Consider the following 12,588-nt stretch of genomic DNA (forward strand, 5'->3'; position numbering starts at 1 on the left):
TGAGCTTTCGTGCAGCGAAAGAAAAATAAATGAGTTTTATTTTCTTTCTTTCTTTCTTTATTAATTTATTTGCTATACAATGAGAAATATTAAAATATGGTATGTCCATGGAAAATAGCTTAAAGGCTTATGAATTCGGATTCAATCGGACTGAGGAAGTTCAGACTTTTTGAACTTTTTTTTTTACTTCCATTGCTTTTGATTTTTTTTCGAATCTATATCTTAGATTGCATAAATCCGATTTTCTTTCAATGTGATTATATGGAATGAAATTCTTTACAATGTGGCATGGAAAATTTATATGTCTGGATGTTTTATTTTTTCATAGCATCAAAAGTTTATCTTCTCTATTTTTAAAAAAAAAATCCTGTAAAGCTTAGAAATACAAACATAAATATACATTTCTTGGACTATATTTCAGAAAATAGGATTATCTCTAAAGTTTGATTAACGCATAATACGAATTAGATGTCTAGCTTCAGGGATATATAAACTTAAAACAACCGCAAAAAGTTGAAAATTACTACGGAAAAAATTGCATTTAAGTTTCAAAAAGAACTTTTTTCTTCATTTTTTACGTACGTTTTTGCGAGAGTAAAAAATAATGTATTAACCATATAAATGTTATTACCAAATATACTTGACTTTTTTTGAGCTTTTGTGCAGCGAAAGAAAAATAAATGAGTTTTATTTTCTTTCTTTCTTTCTTTATTAATGTACTTGCTATACAATGAGAAATATTAAAATATGGTATGTCCATGGAAAATAGCTTAAAGGCTTATGAATTCGGATTCAATCTGACTGAAGAAGTTCAGATTTTTTGAACTTTTTTTTTTACTTCCATTGCTTTTGATTTTTTTTTCGAATCTATATCTTAGATTGCATAAATCCGATTTTCTTTCAATGTGATTATATGGAATGAAATTCTTTACAATGTGGCATGGAAAATTTAAATGTCTGGATGTTTTATTTTTTCATAGCATCAAAAGTTTATCTTCTCCATTTTTAAAAGAAAAATCCTGTAAAGCTTAGAAATACAAGTATAAATATACGATTCTTGAGCTATATTTTTGAAAATATGATTATCTCTAAGGTTTGATAAACGCATAATACGAATTAGATGTCTAGCTTCTGGGATATCAATGAAACGAGGTTGAAAAATAGGATTTCATAGAAAATGTGATTGAAGTTTCAAATTGCTATGTACTACATGTAACGCAACTTTGCAACACCTTCAAGAGTCTGAATTTTGCAAAATTATCTACATTGAAAGTTTTTAAAAAGTAGCAAAAAGTCGTAGATTTTTAAGCATTAACAGGTTTAAAAGCAAAATAGATTTTTAATATTTTTTTAAAATTTTATAAGCTGAGTTCGTATGTTTATGTTTTCGTTTTTAACTACGTTAGTGGCTTTTCCAAACTCCTTTTTGAAAATATTAAAACCGTTAAACAATGTGACTGTTGTCAAAGATTAAATATAGTTTTGAATCAAATTTCTATCTCAAATTTTTTTTAATAAATTTGTCTGATATTTCTCTCTTTTCTCGTCTCGCAATAATCCTCTGAGAAATTACTTATATTAACAGATTTATACACAACTGTATCCTTTCTTGCTTCCGTGTCTTATTTATCTAACTACAAACAACAGACAACGTAAAAACAATCAATAAAAATAGTCTAAGAATAAATAGTTCTGAGAGTATATCTCAAAACATTTGGCTATTAATTTTTCAGACAGCAAAAAATATAAATCTTTGGAAATTCTGATAATTTTTTGTCACTTATTTAATGAAAAAAAAAGTTCATTGCAATATTAAACAAAGCAAAATGTAGTAAATTGTAGTATTATGCCGTTGTTAGTAAAAGTTCTGCATTTTAAATTTAAAATAAATAAAAATATTTCTTACTTTGAAAGTGAGACAGTTCTTGACGTTAAAACATTTCTTAAATTTTGAGTGCTGCGGTGTGCACGAATTTTTAAAAATCTCAATTATGTAAATGTTAAATTTTTTGTTTTAAAACTTTTTTTTCCCTCTTTCTTAGAATGGCTCGCATCTTTAGATCCTCGAAAGCAGATGAGCCTTCAAGAGGATAGGCGACCAAGTGTCTTGATTACGTCCCCAACATCTCCAGAAAGTATTCCACTAAGACCTCACCTTTCTTCCGTTGGTGGAAGGATACTGGTAACATTTCAAACATTATCGTTTATTACTCAACAGATTTTAAAATTTTTGCTATTAATCTAAGAACAGTTTTTAGTTCTGGATAAAAGAAAAAAAGATGGCCTGATATTCTATAGTGGCAGTTAAGTTCACCACTGTCATAAATATGCAGGCCATGAAGACGAGTATTCCATAGTTCCAAGTTGCATAAAGACGGCTATTAAAATATATTTTTTAAAATCCTTTAAAAACCGGAAGCAAAAAAGCATGCGCATTGCGAGTCCCAAACTAATATTTAAGCGAAGAAGGAAGCAAAAACTATATCGAAATCTGACAAATCACATTATAGGAAGGCGAACATTATAAACAGCAAGACTGAACAGCGATGGCTTAGGGGATAGAGCTTTCGCTTTCCAATGAGGTGAACCGGGTCCGAATCCCAGCAATGGTTGGTCGATACGTATTCTGCAGCGGCTTGCACCGACCACACTGCTGACGGGAAATATCCTCAGTAGTAGACGGACCATGGGTTAGAGTTCCCTTGTCGTCAGACTAACCATGGGATGTTCTCGTGATCTTCCTCTCCGTGTAACGTAAATGCGGACTAATTCCCATCAAAAAGTTCACCACGAAGGCAAATTTCTCCCAATATTTGATCCAGGAGTTCCCTTGTCTTCTGGATTGTTTAAAATTACAAGGCTACGGAGTTGAACATTGGTATTTGTAAACCCAAATTTGGCTCGGCTGTGTTCAACGACGGTTATAAAATAAAATAAAAAACAGCATGACAAGTTTGATTGCTGGAGGAAACAGTGAGGAGTTGAAAGACGATTGTTAAAAACACCTTCAAGTTTCAACCTTCGATTAAATTTCCTTTTGATTTTAATTACATCTGTCTTCCTGTTCTTGATTTGGCAGATTTCGTTGGTATTTTTGTTTTACCGGTTAAAATATTAATTTACAACATCTAAAGTGTATTTAATTTTATAAAAGTTTTTAAATACGCATTAGACGGTAATTTTTACGGAACACCTTTATAAATAAATGTTAGGCTATGCTTCATCTATATCTATCCAGCATCCTCTTGCTGATTGTAAAAAAGATGCGAAATGTAAAAATGTAAAAAGTCAAGTGCTGAGAAAAAGTATGGTCAAAACTACTAGACTATGGTATAATTTAAGTTTAAAGTTCAAGCTGCAAAAAAAGTTCATGTTTTATTAAATTTTAAGTTATGATATCATTTAGTATAAATTATGTAAGTGTCTTCTGGTTATAGGAACACCGTGAAGTACGGTAAATTTTACCATAGTGCTCAGGTAAAGACATTTGTTAAAATTACCAATAAATTTTTTTTAATATCAGGCACTTTGATAGTAGATTTGGTAAATTTAAAAAATAACCTATTAAGTAGCAACTTTGGTAAATTTACTGATCATTATATGACACCCTTCATCACTCAAGAGATCCACACGTTTTCCCGTTGCGCCAGTAAGTAATTTCAGTGACAGCAATCTTTATCTTCATGAATAAATAAAAAGATAAAAAGCATTTTACTTTTCAGCATTTATTTTTACAAAGTTTGCGGATAGAAATACTTTGATTTTGAAAACCAAAATTTCTGATACCACAGCTAGCAAAAAAATATCAAATAAATTTTAAGAATTCCGAAAGTTTTGATACAAATTTACAAAATTCATGCATTTTTCCCTTTTCTTTAATCAGAAATGTCCTTACTATGTACAAATACTTTTCTTGACAGTATTTTTTCTCAGTGCGGTTTTTCGAAAACTAAAAACGTCTGTGATTTTCTTTTATTTGAAAAGACACTCCACCGTTGCATTCATGCAACGGTGGAGTGTCTTTGCATTCATGCAACGGCAGATGCAAAAATTTAAAACAATTTATTAATTTTCTTCAAAGTGGGAAGATCTCATCAATATGGCAATTTTTCATTTAAAGATTAATAATTCTTTAAATAATAAAAATATTTATTTGGTTTATAATCCCATCAATTCTTTTTAGAAAGGCAGTACACAAAGGTTAAAATTCAAGTTTTAAGGCGCTTGAACTGCTTTTTTATTTTCCTTCAGTCAAAAGACTTTAAATATTTCCAATAGTAAAACAGTTTAAATATTTCTAAAACCATACAATAAAACATACTGTATTAAATATATTACAATAATTGATTCTTTTTTAAGGTGAAGAATGAAAATGTTTCAAACTCTATAGAGATGAAACTGTGGTATGATGTACGTCGTTTACAGTTAGTAGTGGAGATCTTAAGCGCTAACTTACAAAAAGGACCACATTCTAGAAAAAGAAACGCATATTTAAAATTATATCTACTGCCAGACAAAAGGTATGTTTCATTCTTTTAAAATCTGTTACCATTTTGGTTTTACCTTCTGAAACCTAATATATTAGATCAACGGCTTTATATTTTTTTCGTCTACGAAACCCTAAATAATCAACCTTCCTTCGACGGAACCCCGACTTCTTAAATAAAGTTTATTAACGTAAATATTAACGTTATAACCTATAGATGACTATTTTTAAAATATTTAATTAAACGAGTGAAGATTTTTCCTTGTTTTACCATTTATAATTTAAAACTAGGTTTTTATATCCGAAAGTTAAATTTGTAGTCCTTGTGCTCTGTCACGTCTAATTATGAATTTGTCTATGGTGTATAAATGTACATCAGCTGAAAATGAATAAAATAATCCGAATTATGGTTTACTTAGAAAGGAAAGTTAAAAGAACTGCTATAAACCTTTAAAATGTTTATTAGGGTGTCATATTTACTTATTTTATTCTAATTTAGTTAGTTTATTTTGATTTGAAAATCTCGATAGGAAAATACTAATGTATTATTTCATAAATTCTTGTTCTTTTCATAAGTTGTTCAGTATATTATTATACGTATCTTATATTCTCTTATACGTATATATATATTTATATATATACAATAAAAAGTTAACCAAAAACTGTAAAAAGTTTTTAGTAACTTTCTCTGTTTATAGAAATATTTTACAGTATAAAATAAGTTTAAATTTAAAAGTCTATAATCTTATTGTATACTTATTTTTTATAGAGAGAAAAGACGTTCCAGAACAGTTTTAGATTCTCTTTGTCCAAAATGGAATCAAACATTTATTTTTCCTAGTTTACGAAGAACAGAACTGCAGTCTCGGACATTACATATTATATGTTGGGATTACGATGAAATTGGGGACAACGACTTCATTGGAGAAGTAAGACAATTTTATTTTCTAATAAACAACATGCACAATAGAGTGACCCCAAAAAAAATTGACACTAATGAAAACTTATTAATTTTTTTGTCTAATGATTCAATGATTAAGACACATATAATAAATAAAAACACACATTGTTAAATTAACTACTTGCACTGTCGAGAATTCTCAGATGCATTTACCAAAACAGCTCACTGCAACTTACTGCGAGGCATGAAGTGTTAGATAATAAGTAAAAATCGAAATTCTATTTCTGTGATATGAAACACAGGCGTCATTTTTCTTTTTTGTGATAACTGCCTTACGACCTGTACAGCACGTCCTTTGATATATATATATATATATAGACACATATATATATATATATATATATATATATATATATATTCTATAACAAAATAATCGACGCACCAAGAAGATGTCCGATTGAAACAAAAATTGGTGGATAGGAAGACAATGTGCAGAATAGTAAATGATTAAAATTTCAGAACAATTGAATAATTTATTTCAGAGTTACAGTAACAAGTTCAATAAGGTGTTGGCCCGCCTCTAGCCTGGATACAAGCTGCCACACGGCGTGGCTAAAGCTCCCGGATGGTCTCTTATGGTATTTCCTGCCAAATTCAATCCAATTGTCGAACGAGGTCATCAACATTCCGTGCCAGATGCAATCGCCTTCCCATCACATCCCAGACATGCTCGATGGGAGAGAGATCTGGCGATCTGGCAGGCCAAGGAAGAGTTTGACAAGCTTGCAGACAGTTCATAGCAACACGTGCCGTATGTGGTCTGGCATTGTCCTGCTGAAAAACCAGCCCAGGGGGCTGCAAAAGGAACGGTAGCAAAAGCATGTCGTCGACGTACCGCTGTGCAGTAAGTGTACCTCTAATGACGACCAAAGGGGTCCGGCTGTCAAAGGAAATGGCACCCCAGACCATAATGCCTTGTTGATGGCCGGTGTGGCGTGCAATAGTGAAGGCAGGATTCCCCCTCTGCCCTGTGCGTCTCCAAACACGTCTTCGATGATCGACAGGGCACAGTTGGAAGCGGAATTCGTCGCTAAGGACTATACGTCCCCCCCCCAGTCGGCATCATTCCAGCCTGATCGAGCGTCGATTTTGCGCGTCCTAGTGAGTTCTTGGTGCGTCGATTTTTTTGTTATAGAGTATATATATATATATATATATATATATATATATATATATATATATATATATATATATATATATATATATATATATATATATATATATATATATATATATATATATATATATATATATATATATATATATATATATTATATATATTTATATATTATATATATATATATATATATATATATATATATATATATATATATATATATATATATATATATATATATATATATATATATATATATATATATATGTATAGCATAAATTTTTTGCGACAACTTTAATAAAGTTTTCAATTGAACCATGGTATCATGTAATCAAGATAAAAAGTATACTAGATGATAGGATTAATCAGTTAAGCGCATTTAACGTGTACACGTATGTCCAAATCTTTATTGCGGTGCATATTACGCGTATAGTAGTCGTGTAAAAAAAAAATTACATTGACAATCAGAACTCGAAATTTCAATTAAATACAGTAAAAATAATATTTAGTTGTATATTTCCTTTGTATAACCAATAAAATTACTTTGTATTTAACATTGCGTGCCACAAGATGGCTCGTAACCAGAAACCAATCACATTTATAATCCCTGACTTGGACGGTCGGTGTTGATTTGCGTAGGCAATTAAAATTGCGTTAGCAATTAAATGGGCAAATACAGAGTCCTAGATGTTCACTAATTGAATGTAAGAATCAGAATCTTTTCCTCGCTTTTGATGCATCTGTAATACAGCTGAAAGCTAGATGGAAAAAAAATTATACCAGAGCCATTTAATTTATATCTAGTATTTGAGAGGAGTAAAAGAAGCTCTTACGATTTTCAAATTTTTTATTATCACTATAAAATTTATCTTCGGTAAGAAAAAAAATAAAAAAGCAAACAGTGTTTTTTATATGTTATAATTGTTTAAAAAAATCTTGGTATTAAATTTTTCTTAGAATTTACAATAGAGTCATTTGCATTGCGTTCGACGTGTATTCACGACGTGACTTGATTTTAATTTTGCACCCCTTATAAGATTTCTAAAACAAAATTCTGCACTGTACTGCTTAAGTAATATTGCATCAATTAAAAGATGGCTCCTTCAAACTTTTTAACAGTGTAGAATACAAATATTCTGCTCCGTTTTGTTGCCGCGCTTTTATATTTTATAGAACCACACAAAATCCTAATATTAATACTAGCAAATGACATTTTACCATAAAATGATTACAATTTATACAATTTAATTTAGTTTAAAAATAACATTTCTTAAAATATATTTAATTTATTTTCAGGTATTAATAGATTTAGCAACAGCACGCTTAAACAATGAAGCTGAATGGTACAGAATGACAACACGGGAAGAGAGTTTGGCAGCTCAACTAGTGAGTTAGATAGATGCTTTTAGATTGAGAGTTTAAGAAATATATGTTGGAAAACTTTGATATATATATATATATATATATATATATATATATATATATATATATATATATATATATATATATATATATATATATATATATATCGGCTATAGTAGACGAATGTTAAGTGATATTTAATAAAGTCGCGAACTTACGGTGTATGCAAAATCCCGATATCTAACTGATTCATCGTTGATTAAAAAATCGGTAATGTAGTTGACTAAGATGCGTATTTGTGTGCGTACCCAAAGTGTCACTCGCAAATCAAGCTGAATTTTTTTTCAGTTAAATTTTTTTGGTTATGAAAAAATGAATATCAAAAATTTTGTATATTTTGCATTGGCTGCAAATATATAAATTATTATAAAGTTTATTTGATCGAAACAACGTACAATTGAATATCAAAATTGCTGCCCAATTGTACAACGTTGTATGCTCGATTCATAACTATAAATTATAAAAATGCGAAATATATTATTTTTCAGTTATTTCTACATTAATTGATACAAAATAATGAAAAGACTATAAAAAATATTCTTAATAGAAATTCTGAGTTAACAGGACAAAGAGAGAAATCTTAAGTTAAAGCAATCTTTTATAGCACCACCAATATTCTTCGCCTGCGGTATGATTTAAACTTAGGTAACTTAATTTAAAATTAACTTAAATTAAACAACGTACTCAAAGTAATTAATAACTAAATAAAAACTTCGAAACTGACAGAATAAGTTTTATATATGATTTCAGAAACTAAAACGCTATCTATTAAAAAAAAGAAGCTTTATTGGCGAGTGACACTTCTGGTACCTTCCTTGTAAGTAATGGAAGTAAGGAAATGGGTAATCATGGGAAGCACATACGACAAGTTGGAAAACTGTACTCTCTTATCTATGGTTGATGTGTAAGCAAAATAATAATGAGAAATTAAAATAAAAATAAAAGATATACAGACCATTCCTAAGATATACCTTAATATGTATTGTTACAATCCTTATCAAAAATAAAAACAGAAAAAGTATACACATTGGGGATCGTAAGTTAATATTTCTGGCTGACAAAAAACAATAAAGCTATCGAAATCTGACAAATCACAGTGCAGGAAAGTGTTCGTGATAAGCAAAAAGACGCGTTCGATTGTGGGAGGAAACAAAGACTCCAATTAAATCTGTTTTGATTTTTATTGCACATCCCCTTTCCTTTTCTGTAATTTATCAAACTTCGATAGCGTGTTTGTGCTTTCCTCGTTCAAATATTAATTTACTATGAATATGAATACTATTTTTTTCATTTCTAATAATATTCTAAAAAGACTCCGAAAAAGTGTTTTTCTGGAACATCCTGTATACATAGTACAAGGTTTACGATTGGGTGTAGAGGTCAGTAAATTCGCACCCCAAAACGTTCTGCGTCTTCACACGGGTATATCCCCGATGTGAATAAGTTAGTTGAAATCAGGTGAAAGAAGACATAAAATATTAACATTATATAGGAAAGGATTATCTTCAAACTAAGTTTGAAAAAGTGAGTATCAATATGAAGTTGAATAACATGAGATCAATAGCAAAAATTTGAAACAAAATTATAAGCTGACGATTATAATACTGAAAGAAAACAAATTTTTTTTAAAATTCTAAATAAATAAAACTTCTTTGAAAAAAACGCGCTTAAAAGCAGCAGAAATTTAAAAAAAAAGAATAAATGTAGCAATAAAGGAAACGAAGGAAATAAAAATAAAAATATGACCACCGAAGCCGACGTCTTCAGGGGGTACCGGCCCCGGTAGCCATAAAACAAAACCTTTTTCTATTAAAGGAGAGGCAAATGCCTAAAGTAACTCCCTCAGAACCCCGAAGGTTTTGTATAGAAGTCCAGGAAAAAACATGAAATACATAGAATCAATTTAGAGAAGAAACTCAAACAAAATCATCAAAAAAAAAAAAAAAAAACGATTATAACTGTGTCTTTCGTTTGGCATTACTTCACGACGCCAAGATCGAACAATAGCGTAAAGCGAACTATTTAAATGAGTTTTAAGGTGTTAAAAGTTTTACAATTTTAAAGTTTGCGAGCAAAAAATAAAGGCGAAGCACAATCTTTAATTTCTAAAGCATTCTGATTTTTTTTTTCATTTTAATAAATTACCATAGTATTAATACGCATAGAGCAAGTCCAATTTTCCAACGCTATTCATTTATTCAGAAAATGTTCTGTATTTAGTACAAGAGTTGAAAAGATGTATATGTATATGTATAGTGCGCAAAATAAAAAAAGAGAATGCATTAATAGCTGACCTAAAACCATATTTTTCAGATTTTGGCTACTCCCTTCCCCCATAATTTGATGAAAAATCTGAATTCGTCAAAAAAATATTATTCTTAGTCTGGAAAAGTATGTTTTTGTATCTTATTTCGTATTTTCAAATATCATCTGCCCTCATTATTAGCATTATCAGGGTTAGGCCCTCGAACCATGATCCAATCATAAGAACAATAGTTATTAAGGTATCCCGTTTTTTATTTTGCGCACTATACACTAAACAAAATTTAAATATTGTGTGAACGAATAAAGTGCATTTCATTTTAGAATTTATGCTTTTCGAATTTTCTGGCCGTTTTGAAAGCGAAAACCTGGCTGCGATCATAAAATATTTTAAACTTGCATTTAATCAATAATAATAGAAAAAATCAACAGGAGACAAAAACAGGGACAGCATCAAAATCTGGCGAATCATCAATGAGGAAGATGAGATAAAAAATATCAAAAATATTTTGACTCACAGATGAAACTTGAAGTAGCTTCTAAAAATCCTTCCCATTTCTTCTAAATTTCCTCGAGAAATAAAACAGGTTTCAATGTTTTTAATATCACTTTTCTGGTCAGAGATTTGTCAGGTTTTGATGAAGTTTTCTTTTCTCATCGCTAAAATATTATTTTGAGATGTGTAATGTATGTATTAAAGTTCTTTCATATCATAAATTTATCTGATTTTCATGTTCCTTCTGATTAAATTCTGCATAATTACTATTATTCTTATTAATAGAATTCACATTTATTATTTGCCTCCTCTTTTATTAAGACTATAAACAATATTAATGCGAACTATATTACAGTGGGGGAATATTTATGTTGTGCTTTAAACAATGCTGAAGGGCTAAGTATGCCTCCAATATACACTGCAAAATTTCTCATTCTTTTGTGCAGACTGCATACTTGACTTCTTAAAGCTGTTTAGTTGACAGAGCGCTTTTGTTCTGTTTTTATCCTAACCTGAAACGGATTAAATTCTTCGCGTCAAATTCCAGTTTTTACGATGCAGTTTTGTTTACCGTACGATAACTTTACCGTTTTCAAAATAATCTTACGATTATTTTCTTTATATGCTCTTATTTTTCAGCATTTATTTTATAGTTTTGAACATCATATAAGCAAAACTGTGATTCGGCTTCATATAGTTAAATTAATACCTTATAATAACAATTCTTCAAATATAATTTTTTGGTAAGTTCAGTAGCCAATCTTTTTTACCACTTTTACAAACTTTTATGCCAAATTTTTTTATAGTGAGCGACTATAATTTTAAATGTCTACTCTTAAATAATATTGCTTTAAGACTTCTAAGATAAAAACAGAATAAGATTTTTCTTCATTCAGCAAGCAGTGTTGGTTCGAGGAACAGACCGCTCGCCTAGGTATCAGATGACTCTGGTTCGAATCCCAGTGTATCTGCTCTCGGCTCGCTGCATTCACAGTGCCGGCATAATTATTTTATGGATTTTTTTTGTTAAAATAACAGTTTTTTTCTTTAAAAAAATAACCGTACTTATCTGCTTAAAAACAGACGCCTGTTTTTAAATAATAGCATTTTTCTGTGAAACAAACGGTTTTACTTGGCACACCAGCTGACAGTTTTTCCGTAAATTTAGCAGATTTTTTTACATTATAGAATTTATTTAAAACCATAAAAATTATTTCATAATCCAGAGTTTCACTATTTTAAAAGAAACGTAAATTTTTTTATTCATTTTTAGTAATTTGTAACCTTAAATAAAATAGTGTAAATTGTTCTAAACTTTCCACTTAATTTTGATTCTAGCAAAGAAACAGTATGTTTCTTGAAGCAGAGCTATCAGGCTCTTTAAATTCCGTTGATCGACTATCTCCTTCTTCTTCCATTTCCATATCCCGATTATCGGACAGTGATATTTCTGAGCTTGACTATGATGAAACACTTCCTCTTACTAGAATAGGTAAGATTCATTTTTACAATTTATACATTTTTGACAATATGTAGTTCCTATTAAAAAAAATTCGAAGTTTGTCTCCTTTTTCTAAAATAGTAATGATTTAGTTATGCTCAAATTCTGCTGTACACAATTCTGTTCTGTTAGTTATATACAAATTTAATTGATTCACAATTTCTGTTAAACAATATCTAGTTTTTATTAAAACAAGTTTACTGCTCTTAACTCTGATGAAACACTTCACAACCATAAGTTTTGTAACACCCTGTACACTGTAAAAAATTCCGTATCAAATTCCGGAAAAAAGTAAGGCACCCTGAGTGCCGGTACTTTCTACCGTAAAATCTATTTTTACCGA

The 12,588-nt window shown here is 29.8% G+C and overlaps 1 protein-coding gene across 3 annotated transcripts in view; it reads left to right on the top strand.

The window, feature by feature from the left end:
* Positions 1-12,588, top strand: part of Rim (Rab3 interacting molecule) — a 156,216-nt gene that overhangs the window by 123,923 nt on the left and 19,705 nt on the right. For all 3 annotated transcript variants that reach the window (XM_021145414.4, XM_021145415.4, XM_071187356.2), the window contains 5 exons: positions 2,043-2,182; positions 4,360-4,520; positions 5,256-5,415; positions 7,861-7,950; positions 12,083-12,236. In XM_021145414.4, coding sequence (XP_021001073.1) covers positions 2,043-2,182; positions 4,360-4,520; positions 5,256-5,415; positions 7,861-7,950; positions 12,083-12,236 — 705 coding nt within the window. The remainder of the gene's footprint in view (positions 1-2,042; positions 2,183-4,359; positions 4,521-5,255; positions 5,416-7,860; positions 7,951-12,082; positions 12,237-12,588) is intronic.

The sequence above is a fragment of the Parasteatoda tepidariorum genome, chromosome 11 (assembly GCF_982258835.1).
Source record: "Parasteatoda tepidariorum strain Cologne lab strain chromosome 11, Ptep-v5.0, whole genome shotgun sequence".
In the NCBI taxonomy this organism is placed as follows: domain Eukaryota; kingdom Metazoa; phylum Arthropoda; class Arachnida; order Araneae; family Theridiidae; genus Parasteatoda; species Parasteatoda tepidariorum.